Source organism: Cimex lectularius, unplaced genomic scaffold, assembly GCF_000648675.2.
Source record: "Cimex lectularius strain Harlan isolate CLEC.00 unplaced genomic scaffold, Clec_2.1 scaffold33, whole genome shotgun sequence".
NCBI lineage: Eukaryota > Metazoa > Arthropoda > Insecta > Hemiptera > Cimicidae > Cimex > Cimex lectularius.
The window spans coordinates 1,572,291-1,585,251 of NW_019392683.1; the positions used below are offsets into that span (position 1 = coordinate 1,572,291).

At 35.0% G+C, this 12,961-nt stretch overlaps 1 protein-coding gene across 1 annotated transcript in view; it reads right to left on the reverse strand.

Annotated features, from left to right (window-relative positions):
• LOC106662418 overlaps positions 1 to 12,961 on the reverse strand; it is a 130,694-nt gene that overhangs the window by 5,292 nt on the left and 112,441 nt on the right. Inside the window, exons 7-8 of the mRNA XM_014386492.2 lie at positions 276 to 397; positions 41 to 221 (exon numbers count right to left, since the gene is read on the reverse strand). Of these exons, the coding sequence (XP_014241978.1) occupies positions 41 to 221; positions 276 to 397 (303 nt within the window). The remainder of the gene's footprint in view (positions 1 to 40; positions 222 to 275; positions 398 to 12,961) is intronic.

The following is a 12,961-nucleotide window of genomic DNA, read 5'->3' on the forward strand; positions in this document are numbered from 1 at the left end:
TATTGGTATGTGTTAACCGAGATGAAATTATTCTACTAACTATGAGTGATTTGTTCAGCAGCAGAAGGCGCAGGCACAGCCATGCTGATTCTGCTAATCCGTCTCAGTCTCTGTCCAAAGGACAAACTAGTTTTTCTCATCTTTCTCTTCGCCGTCCTCATGAAGTTGTATATTCCTTCATTCGAAGGTGGTGGTGGTGGTGTTTTTGTTATCACACCATTCTTAAAAAAAAAAATTATATATTGTTTTATTACATAATAATGAGAAGAAATTACCTGGGGTTGACTTTGTGCTAGATACCCTGATTCAGAATCAGTATCTGATGAGAAATCATCACATAGTGCATCATAGAGGCTTTCAACTGCTTCATAATGAATACCGTTGCTCTCTACATCACCTTTATAATTGCATAAATAAATTTAAAATTAGCTAAATGAACAAATCTACAAATTTTGAGATTCACATTGTGGTGCAATATTAAATCGTTTTCCCTTTTTACCTTCGTTTATAACATAAAGCGAAACTTCTTGTACTTCATATTTGTAGCCTGTGAAATAAATTTCCCTTAGAGACACAAGGCCCTTGGTTTTGAGATTAACCTCCGGCTCATCTTTTTCATAATCTGACTCCGCCCAAGTGAAGTAGATGACGGAAGTAGAAGAGACTGCGACTAATTAAAATGGAACAAATTTTCAAACCATCCACAGATCTTAGGAATACAAAAGTTAATAGGTTTGACTTTAGCATTCAATTTTTGACAATTTAGTATAGAGCTGTGTTAAAATTTAGCCGTCTTGAGTAATTTGTAGTGTTATAATTGTAATGTTTTACATTACACATTTAAAATTCTATATTTCTTTATTTTCACATAAAAAGTTGTTCTTTTGACTACATCTCACACTACATTTTGTAACTGTGCCCAGGTCTGGCAATCAAAATTTGATATATTACTAGAAAAAATACTAGGCTTTTTGGTCAAAATAATGTATAAATTTCAAAGAAAACTGAAAATTATATCTTAATCAACCATATCATACTAATGATAAATAAGCCATTAACTGATTATGAATTTATATAAGATCAAATCTTGTACATACATACACACGCATACAGAGTTAACCTATCACTTCTCGCGGTCCATCAGCAATTCTAGCTTTTGTAATTCACAAGAAATTACCAGTAGGCTTCGAGTATCACTTACCCATGGTAGGTCTCAAGAATCAACCACCCTGGGTGTTGACAGTCCGTGGTCATACCTTGGTCTTATCTGGCTGCTGGGGTTGGTCTCCAGGGGTTATCTACATTTAGGTCTCCCAATTCAATCACTTCCTAAATTCAAACCCATTCACACTCTCACTCACTCTTAAATAATTTCTTTGTTATTTACATACCAGTCACTCAGGGAGGTGGAGAACAGGATATTCCTCCAATTACCCTTTTCATATATTATTTACCTAACCTGATTCAGTATTCTCCCATTGACTCTCTCACACAACATTCACACTAATAAATACATTCACTCTAGGTACACAACATATCAGCACACAATAAAACTACCCTGATTTTTCTAAGAGTTGAAACAAGGGACCTTGATACGTGCCTGCTGTGCTCTAGCGATTCTCATATTCGGTGGCATTCCTGCAAGCTCTTTATATGGAGCCAAGGAATTGCGCACTTTAATAAGGTGGGAAACATTTTTTCTTTATGCCTTTTTATATATGCCAGACACATGCATGGGGCTTTGGCGCAAAGGTAAGTAAACCTGTGGTGATTAGTGACTGTTAGTCGATGATTATTCGAAAATCATGAGATGCGGTCTGGTGTTACATAGGTTTTAGAAAAACATTTTCTTTATCGTGTCAACGTTTCGATCTTTATTGAGATCATCTTCAGGGCAAACATTGTTTAAATATAACAAACACAAGTAGGATGTTGAAAAAAGTGGATTTATACAATGCAAAAAATATTTTTTATATTCAATCAAAGTATTTCTACTCACTCAAAGTGTTTGTACGCAGAAAACAAACACTGAGTGAGTGGTAAGTAAACCGTAGCAAGTATCGGCTTGTGGCACCTAACCTTAACCGGGAGAGGGTGATTGTGTTGGTTAAATCCATTACACCTTTATCTAGAGAGATAATTCTGTGGATTGTAAAGACCTTGGAAACTTAGGTTCTCAATTTGATACACCTCAATTTCAATCAGATAATTGCAATGATTGCAAGTCTGACACATAATTTAATAGTTAAGATAAAAATATATAAGAAAATATTAATAGGTTATAGTGAAACAGCAATGATTATATTTGAGACTTATTTATGACCAAATTTGCTCCAAATTTAAAAAAGAATAGCCAGATCGGATACATTCCTTAACTATAGATGGTGTAATTTAGCTTTTCTGCTATTCCAGCCTAGCCGTGGAACTTGTATTTAAGAGTAATATGGAAAAAAAGTATTATAAAGTGATTCTGATCCCTCAGCCATGACTCCCAATGGGTAGGAGAATGCAGGAATTACTTTTTAGCTGTTCTGTAACTTTGTACTTTGTAGAACAGAAGCGTAATAGAATAATTAGTTCATTTCCTAAGTCTAGTACTATCGCCATACAGAGTTCAACTTCTCAATAACGATTTTGAAAGGAACAGAATGTGGCTGTCTTAAAGGTTCTATTTAGTATAGAAAGCACATAATACTATAATAATTATTTTATTTTATTGTATTTTATGCATTTTGTTTCACTGATATCCAAACCCATGGGATAATAAATAAACCCAGTAATGAGCAAGTTTCAATCAATTTAACATGCGTTCACTGACTTGTAGGCCAACAATCACTTCCAACTTTCTTTTCCTTATACAATTTTTATATTTTACTATATTTTGGGCAAATTGTTAATAGTAAGTTTTCCAAGCTTTCACTAGTTTAAGTTTTTAAAATTCACTAGTTTCGTGGTCTGCTTGACCAATTAATATCTTACAATTAATTAAATTAATTAAGGTTTTCAGTTGAGATAAAAATGGCAAAAAGGAGGGAATATTCAAAAGGTGTGGTTGAGATGGGAGGTTGGTGTCCGAGTGGATCGAGGTCACGATAGCTCAAGTGGTAGAGCAGCGGCGTATCAAGCTGAAGATCATGGGTTCGAATCCCGCTCATGCCATTGACTTTTTTAATGTAAAACTTGTATTTGTATTTACATATTAAAATTCACAATTAATTGTTTATACAACAATTTGTAATAATTTTTCCTTAACAAAAATCATCCAAAATTCACAAATAAACCAAACAATTTTTTATCAATTTTGGTTTGTAGCATATTCATGCATTCAAGGACCATAAATTTATGGTTATTATTACTTTGATCATTCAGATTTTGTGGCGTTTGTAGATTGGACTTAAAGGGGCCTATGAGCAACCCATAACCCTGGGAAACATCTTTCAAGATGAATTACTTGCCCTAGAAATAAGTGCACGTGAAATAAATAGCAGACATCTCAAGGGTGTAAGTATAATAATACTATCATACAGCCTGGCAGTTTTTAAGCTCTTCAAGCCGATGAGATAACTCAAAACTAGTCTAAACACCATAAAAAACTGGGATCTGTAAATATTCTAACACATCGGTGGGTTTTGTTACGATCATGAGAAAACTTTAGGCAGTGAGGAAGCAGACATACTATAAAAAAAAGAGCCTTGGAAAAATACATAGGCCTAAATCCATTTTGTGGCATAAACAAGAGACATATTAATAAAGAGAAGAACACATAAAAATACAGCAAATTTATGCTAGGCACGATACAAGCAAAAAAGGCTTTGCATAAACAACTCAATGGGAGAAAGAGGAAATTCTACAATCCTAGACAACAGAAAGGAATGGAAAAGATCAGACTATTAATAGATGACTAATGCCGATTGTGCACCATATCGTACAAGTGCCCGGCAATAACTACGAAAAGGCTACAGCATCTAGGAAAGACATGCCCTTGCAATGAAGGCCTCAATACCGGTGAGAAGAATTTTGTACTTTATTAAAGAATCTAAAATTTTTTCAGGAAACTATTTTCAAAGAGATAGAACACAGTAGAGAAAAGGGGTGGCATGGGCGATCGAAGTCACGGTAGCTCAAGTGGTAGAACAGCGGCGTATTGAGCCGAAAGTCGTAGGTTCGAATCCTGTCTGGGACACAAATTTTTCATTAAAAAAAATGTGTATAATTAATTGAGTATTTATATATTTAAATAGAAGCTGATAAAATAATTAAAAATTTAGTATTAATCTAGAATCACACCTGTGAATCGTACAAAGTCCCGCTAATCTTGTACAATCGTTAATAAAAAGTGTTTCTATTTGAAGCCACGATTTGCTTACAATTAGAATAAAATCGGGGAGTCGAAATGAGAGGTTTGTGGCATGGGCGATCGAAGTCATGCTCAAGTGGTAGAGCAGCGGCGTATTGAGCCAAAAGTCATGGATTCGAATCCCGCCTGTGACACAAATTTTTCATTTCGAAAAAATATTGTGTATAATTAATTGAGTATTTACAATAGAGAAAAGTTAAAGTGCAAAAGGGGATATCACTACGACTCCAAAAGGAAGAAAACAGTTCCATTTTATAATCAAATTTTATTATATTAAAATACCGTAAAATTTCTATTTTCAGTTCTCAATGTCGTTAGAAATAATTGTGCCAGAGTGAGAATATCGTTCACTGGTTGAAAAGGATAGTTCTACTCATAAACTGGTCATGTTAAAAAAAATCATAGACATAAAATATGAAACTGTTTAAAAACTCTACCAGTGTGGTGCTTGGCCTAAATAAACAAGGTAGGGCAATAACAAACAAATGGGGGGTTTAAGATGATTGGTAGGAACCAGATTGTCTTTGCCACAAGAGGCATTTAATTCAGGCTTGTTTCAGTCTAATATAGACCATCTTCAGTGACTAAATAACAAAAGTGGTACAAATCATATACTAATTACATACAGGCTAATAATAACGAATATGCCAAAATGTAAAAGTGATAATTAGAACAGCTTTTAATTTTCCATACCTTTTTTTTAATGTTTTTTTTACATTCTTACAGACATCCACTCCTGAACTTGAATAAAAAAAAAGTCAAACCATATAAAAAAAGGTATGGCAAATTAAAAGCTGTTCTAATTATCACTTTTACATTTTGGCATATTCATTATTATTAGCCTGTATATAATTAATATATGATTTGTACCACTTTTGTTATTTAGTCACTGAAGAAGGTATATATTAGACTGAAACACGTCTGGCTTAATAAAATAGATTTATTTTTAACATCTTATTATGGAGTTCCACAAAATCAGAATGGACACCATCAAAAAATTAAAAGAGGGATTTGGTCTTATTTAACCAAAATGATATATTAACACTGTCAAAGGTTTATTAGCAAAAAGGCCTAAAATATGCACACATAAATCCAATTTGGATATATTGTTTAATGAATTTAAAGTGACATATAACAGACTTTGAATGTATTGGTTAAGAATAAAAGGATGTTTAATTAAATTAATTAAGATTTTTAGTTGAGATAAAAAGTCAGTGTCACGAGCGGGATTCGAACCCATGACCTTCGGCTTGATACGCTGCTACTCAGTAGTGAATTTACAAATAAGATTCACAGTTTTTATGTCAAAGAAACAAACATGCAACAAAATTAATAGGGATTGTATTTCATTATGGGTCATTGTCACATATGACATTAACGTGTATTTTTGTATAGATGATTCATTTATTAGATAAATGGAAAGCTGTTAGAGACCCAGCAGTTCCCAAGAACGAAGGCCATAAAAATTAATTCTAATGAATTCTAAGGACATACATCAACCAGACCTTTTTAATTCTTTTGTTTATCTGTTGACACAGTTTCATATTCTTTATTCAAAATTATATTTGTTCACTAAAACTATTTATTTAGCGTACTTTAAGCTCAATAGATTTAGATATGTTCTTTTATTTTTCCTTTGTCTATCCACCCCACTGTTTCTTAGGAAGATCATGCTATGTATATTGCAGTTTTATGGACATTGTTATAACTTGGTTACTCTAAAAAAAAAAATGAATCTGACAAAAGGAAACAAACATTCAAGAAGAAATCTCACAATTTTAAATATGCTTCATGACATAAAGAAATTGGGCCTTTTCGATCATTTTGCTCTGTCTGTCATTGTTTTGATCTGTCGGCTGCTCGACATCTAAAATAGATATGTCCAATGTCTTATTGAGAAGACCAGGAGGATCAGAAACAACCAAATCACAGGTTCATCACGACGAAATTTTCAAGTAAAAATCTCACAATTTTATATATGCTTCATGACATAAAGAAATTGGGCCTTTTCGACATTTTGCTCTGCCTGTCCTTATTGTTTTGATCTGTCGGCTGCTCGCCATCTTCAATAGATGATTTGTCCTGTCCAATGTCTTGTTTAGACCAGGATGATCGGAAACGACCAACTTATACACCGCAGTCTTCAAGAAGAAATCTCACAAATTTTAACATGCTCTATGACATACAGATTTGACAAAAAATGCAAAGGAAACAATTGCAAATGGATCAAAACCAAACAGCCCCCATTACACTTCTGTAGTCTCTCAAGGCTGACATTAATGACTTCCCTAAATCCAAAAAATATTTCTTCCATCAACTTTATGTAGATGATTCCAAAATTTACTTGTCCTAACACCTTGTGAATTGCAAGCTGCAATTGTAAGAATTCAGGAGGACTTAAACTCATTTAGCTCCTGGACTTCAGAAAATGGTCTTAACTTGTATGTAGTAAAGTCCCAGGCTATTGTGACCACTTTCCCCCTATCCCTCCATTTATAATTTACAATCACCCTATTTCCTTCTGTCCTTGGAATTGTCCTTGGTGAGACTTTTGCCACGAGGCCGCGTACCTCCCAGATTTCCCGTTGCTTTTCCACCCTCCATCAGTTCTGTTATTCCAACCACCCTGTATTAGTTTCTATGATGGGGGATTCACTTGAATATAAGCTTAAACATCTAATAAATTGTTTTTGATGTTTTATCTTGGCTGCCCAAGGAGGTCCTATGTAACAACGGTATGCCGACTTCCTACCAAAGGCACCACTTCCTTCACTTTTTTCTCTATCAGATGATATCTTCCCATACTTCTTACATACATGATTTTTTTCCCCAATTATTTATTTTATAAGCATATAATTATATACATTAATATAAAAATAGATAAAATGAAAAAAAAACTTAAATTACAGAAGTACAATTATTTTATATTAAACCAAATTTGTTTACCAGTTATAATTGACCATATTATTTCAATTAATTATTCTTTTTAACTAAGGTCTTGGTTGAGATGAAAAAGTTAATGTCATGAGCAGGATTCAACGCACGAACCAATCCAGCCAAAGGACATGGGTTCGTATCTTGCTCGTGACACTAACTTTTTCCTCTCAACCACGACCTTAGATAAAAAGGATAATTAATTGATTTTATATCAACAACATTACAAATAAAAGTTGGTGTTATAGGTACACTACAGGAAATATTCTATTTTAGGACTACCTGCCTCAATTATATTAAATTGTGAACATAAAACAAAACTTATTTTCACTAATTTCGTGGTCCTCTTGTCCAATTAATACATTACAATTAATTAAGGTTTTTAGTTGAGTTGAAAAAAAGTTAATGGCACGAGCGGGATTCGAACCCACGACCTTCGGCTAGATATGCCGCTGCTCTACTACTTAAGCTATCGTGACCTCGATCCACTCGGACACCAACTTCCCATCTCAACCACACCTTTTGAATTTTCCTGCCTTTTACTCATAAACTAACTAACCTAAAAATCATAAGGTGGGGTTGAGATAGGAAGTTGGTGTCCGAGCGGACGAGGTCACGATAGCTCAAGTGGTAGAGCAGCGGCGTATCTAGTCGAAGATCGTGGGTTCGAATCCCGCTCGTGCCATTAACTTTTTTTCATCTCAACTAAAAACCTTAATTAATTGTAATAAAACAAAACTTGGGAATTATTAAATCTTTAAGTTAATAAAATATGGAGTTGTGCCTAATGCCTGTTTAAATTTATTGTGCTATTTGGTTTGAAGAATAATTCATTGTTTAATTTGTTTGCATTTTTCTTAAAATTAGTCTTTTTTTGTAAGCATACCGGAAGTTTATGAGCCAATTTAGGGCCTTCATACAACAAGAAGCTTTTTAACATAATTGAGGTTTTAGGTTGAGGTAATACATACTGCCTTGGCTTCCTCAATTTAGAATTTAAAGTTTTGCATTCCTCCTCTGTTAAACAAGTTTCTCATAACTCTATATACATAAAGATAACGTAGTGGTAGAGTAATGTATTGTTGAAAAATTGGAAGTGTGTTCTATTCTTCCCTTGTAAGACAAAGCTCTAACAATTTTTTTGTGTGTTTTAACTATGCGATTTTTAAATTGGCATATGCTCCTCCCCAGCAGACCAGACCGTACTGAATATGTGTTTGAACAAGAGCATAGACCGTGAATAAAAGAGCAATTTCGCATTTGTATCACAAAAACAAATTGTATAAACCCAAACTGTTTATTTATTCAGACCTTATCAATAAGGGAATGCCGTTTTAATCTTTTGTCGATAATTAATCCCAAATATTTAATATGACTTATTTATTCGATGTTAAATCATTTAACGCAAAATTGATCACAATCTGAAAAAATTAAATCTGATACCAGACAAGCTCAGACTGGGCTGTAGCAGTTTTAAATGAAAAATTTGTGTCACAGGCGGGATTTGAACCCACGACTTTCGGCTAAATATGCCACTGCTCTAAATAGTCCCGCTAATGTAGTACAATCGTTAATAAAAGTGTTTCTATATGAAACTGCAATTCGCTTACAATTGCAATAAATGGGGAGTCGAAATGGGAAATTTGTGGCATGGGTGATCAAAGTCACAGTAGCTCAAGTGGTAGAGCAGCAGCGTATTTAGCCAACAGTTGTGGGTTCAAATCCCGCCGTTGACACAAATTTTTCATTTAGAAAAAATTGAGTATAATTAATTGAGTAATTTAAATCTAATGTTTACCAAGTTGTCATTTATATAAATCAAAAGTAAAACAGGTCCTAACACAGAGCCCTGAGGAACACCATCTCACCTTCAGATCCTCTGTACACCCCTGTCAAACTTGCTTTAAACCATCTGACCTCTATCCATTAAAATATTTCATAAAATAAAATATAGCAGTCTAGTTCGGTTGCTTCTATTCATCCTGGTCCGCATATCCTCGCTTTTTTTTTCATTTGTGGCATTACTATTTTACAACTGTGGTGCATTTTGGCTGAATATTGTTTGATTATTAGGTGTAAATTTGTTTTTTGACAAGTTTCAAATATAAAAAATGTATCGAATGTAGAACGAGCTATGAAAATTTAACATTTTATTTATTGTATTCATCGATTAAAAATTGCGATCTTTGGTGTAGAAAAAAAACTTGATTTTCTTTTATTCTGTATGCAAGCCGGTGATTTGTTCTTTTATTAAGAACTTACGCCACAAGCGTTTTATCTTTTTAGAGTTTTTAAGACAGTTTTCTACGCGTATTATGTTAATTTTATGTTGTCTGGGATCGACTCGAAGCGAATTCCTTTTTCGAACCGTTCGACATTAGTGGAACAACAATGGATATTTTCACTCCCATACGACGGCTCAGGAGAACAATCAGAGCAAATTAACTAAGGACCGAGGACGTTTTGTCCTAGAGAAACTATGTTATGAAGAGAGAAGTCGGCTCCCACGGCGAAGATTTGTGAGAAAGAACGTAGTTGCGGGCATCTTCCTTCTATAATTCTTTGAATCTCCAAGACCCAGCCCGCGGGGGGAAAAAGAAGCCGGAGCTCGAAAAGTTTGCGCAATTTCATTTTGTCTAATCGCACGTTATTTCCGATAATTGTCGTATTGTCCAAAAACTATCGTGGGACACGAAGAATTATCCGCGGCCTTCTTTCCTTCAAAGTCTTGTCTTTTACAACAAATAAAACTATGAATACTGATGTTTGAATCTACAGACAATCAAGAAAAAAAATATATGTCAAAGATATGGCCCCTTGAATACGAGTTATTGCGGAAGTTCATTGTTCAGATATCATCAGGTGGGCTGAGAAAAAAAAGTTTTATTATTTATTCACGGCAAGTTAAACGTATCAAATAAAAGTCTTTTGGGTGTTAATTTAGCAAGAGGGCTTTGTGGGGATTTTGAGCTCTTACACCTGCTTTTGGTGGTGGCGCTAATGGTGCTAATCTTAACATAGGAGGGTTATGGTGTAATCCTAACATAGGACTACACCATTACATCATACTTGAATTCTCGAAAATAGTGAGATGAACTCTTATTAAATCCTCATACACAGGATGAGCTAAGAGAAACTCCAGCCTCTGACTACGTATATTATGAAACTGTAGAAATACTTTTAGAATATTATGCTGATTTTGATATGCAAGATGAACATGGAATCATTACATTATATAAAGCATCTTCTAGAGGGCATTATGAAATTGTAGGATTGCTTTTAAAGCATGGTGCTGGTAAAGAAAGTAAAAGTGTTAATAATGCACTACTTGCAGCAGTAACTGTGAGTATAGATACAAAATAGAAAAAACTATAGACCTACTTCTAAGGTGTGATGCAAACCCTAATGAAAAGATTGTCCACATGAGGTTCATAGAGTAGTCCGTATTTCACTAATAATGGTATAATAAATTGGATAAAAACTTTTATTTTGTCGTATGGCAGCAATGACAAAGTCAAAAAGTTGATGGCTGAATAGGAGGAGTTGATAGACGTCATCTCACGAGCCCAAGAGGTCCTTGCTTGTTGTTTGATAGCAGCAAGTACAGCTTTTTTTAAATTTAGAATCTTCCATATTTTCCTTAGCGTACAAAAGAGCTGCAATAACTTTCCACCACCTCAGTCTTTCAGGCGGAGGTCTGGGCCATCAATGTTTGCTGCAGAACACTCATGGAGAACAAGGTTAAGGGAAAAGATATTAGAATTTTTTCCGACAGTCAGGCCAGTCTTAAGTCATTACAAAAAGAGTTATCAACATCTAGGCTGGTAGAGGAAACCGTTGAACTTATTAATAGGATTACTGCCAGGTACGAGAATAGGGTAACCCTCATATGGATACCAGCTCATAAGGGGCACTATGGCAATGAAGAGGCGGACAGCCTGGCCAAAGAAGGCTCAAATACCGCGTTTGTCGGGCCACAATCGGTATTACCCCACTCTATAAGCACAGCGAAAGAGAGTACTAATTGCTGGGGCATGAAACAATTCCTGAAAGAATGGAATCTGTCCCCCGGACATAGGCAATTGAAGGAGTTTCTTTAGGAAATCAAACCAAAAGAAGCGAAATGGTTATTTTCTAACTCAAGGAGGGGAATTAGGAGGCTGATAGGTATCCTAACGGGCCATTGCCCCTTGAGAAGACACCTCTTCATAATGGGTATCATACCAGACCCCTTTTGCCGCTTCTGTGAAATAAAAGAAGAAACGGCTCGACACTATCTCGCAGAATGTGATAGGTATGCCAAGGATAGATTTGAAACTTTTGAAGGAGAGGACATTGACAAATAACTCCCCAAGATAAATTGGTCCAAAATCTTGGGGTTTGTAAACAGGTCCAAGAGGTTTATGCAGGACTCGTGAGCCGACCAAGTCCTGGACCTTTTAGGGATGGGGTACGAGTCTACCCAGGCATTTAACCCCTCGGGTCTTGGCCGCCCACCCTGCATAATATATATAATAACTTTCCACCAGCTTTAATGGCAATTTTAGTATTTGTATTTTCATCACTACCATCTCGGGAGTAGTTCAAATTTGACTTAAAGCCATATTTGTTTTCTGGTCTCAGTAAATCTTTTATCTATTTTAGTAATTCATCTACCTCTTTTGCTGCCTTTTCTTCCTTATCAATTCACGATCCTGAGATAATTTTTGAAGAAATTTTTCTCTATCTATAGTACTCTCACAAAATGCGGATTGAAATTTTACATAACCAACATTAATATTTTGATCAGCAATTAGAAATTAATTTAGCTTATTCTCATCTACCTCTTTTGCTGCCTTTTCTACCTCATCAAGCAATTCGCGATCCAAGCTGTCAGTTGGTCTTCAATCTTCAATCTTTATGAATGTGATTACCATATTTTCTACTTAGTTTACCATCAGTATAAACAGATTCATTTTCTGCTGTTGATGTTGATATACAAGTCTGCCTCGTTGTCATAGGTCAAGTATGCCCCTTTTCCGTCAAATCTGTATGTCATGGAGCATGTTTAAATTTGTGAGATTTTTTCTTGAAGACTGCGGTGTATAAGTTGGTCGTTTCCGATCATCCCGGCCTAAACAAGACATTGGACATATCATCTATTGAAGATGGCGTGGAGCGACAGATCAAAACAGTAATGACAGGCAGAGCAAAATGATCGAAAATGCCCAATTTCTTTATGTCATGAAGCATATATAAAATTGTGAGATTTCTACTTGAAAATTTCGTCGTGATGATTGACGTGACCTGTGATTTGGTCGTTTCCGATCTTCCTGGTCTTCTCAACAAGACGTTGGACAAACCTACTACTGAAGATGGCGAAAATCTGAAACATTTCTGACAGACCAAAACAGTCAGGCAGACCAGAATTATAGAAAACAGTCAAGTTGCTCTATGTCGTGGGGCTTGTTTAAAATTGTGAGATTTCTTCTTGAAAAATTCGTAGTGATAAACATTTGATTTGGTCGTTTCCGATCTTCCTGGTCTGTTCAACAAGACATTTGACAAACCTACTTCTGAAGATGGCGAGAATCTGAAACATTTCTGACAGACCAAAACAGTCAAGCAGACCAGAATTATATAAAACAGTCAAGTCAGTCTATGTCGTGGGGCTTGTTTAAAATTGTGATT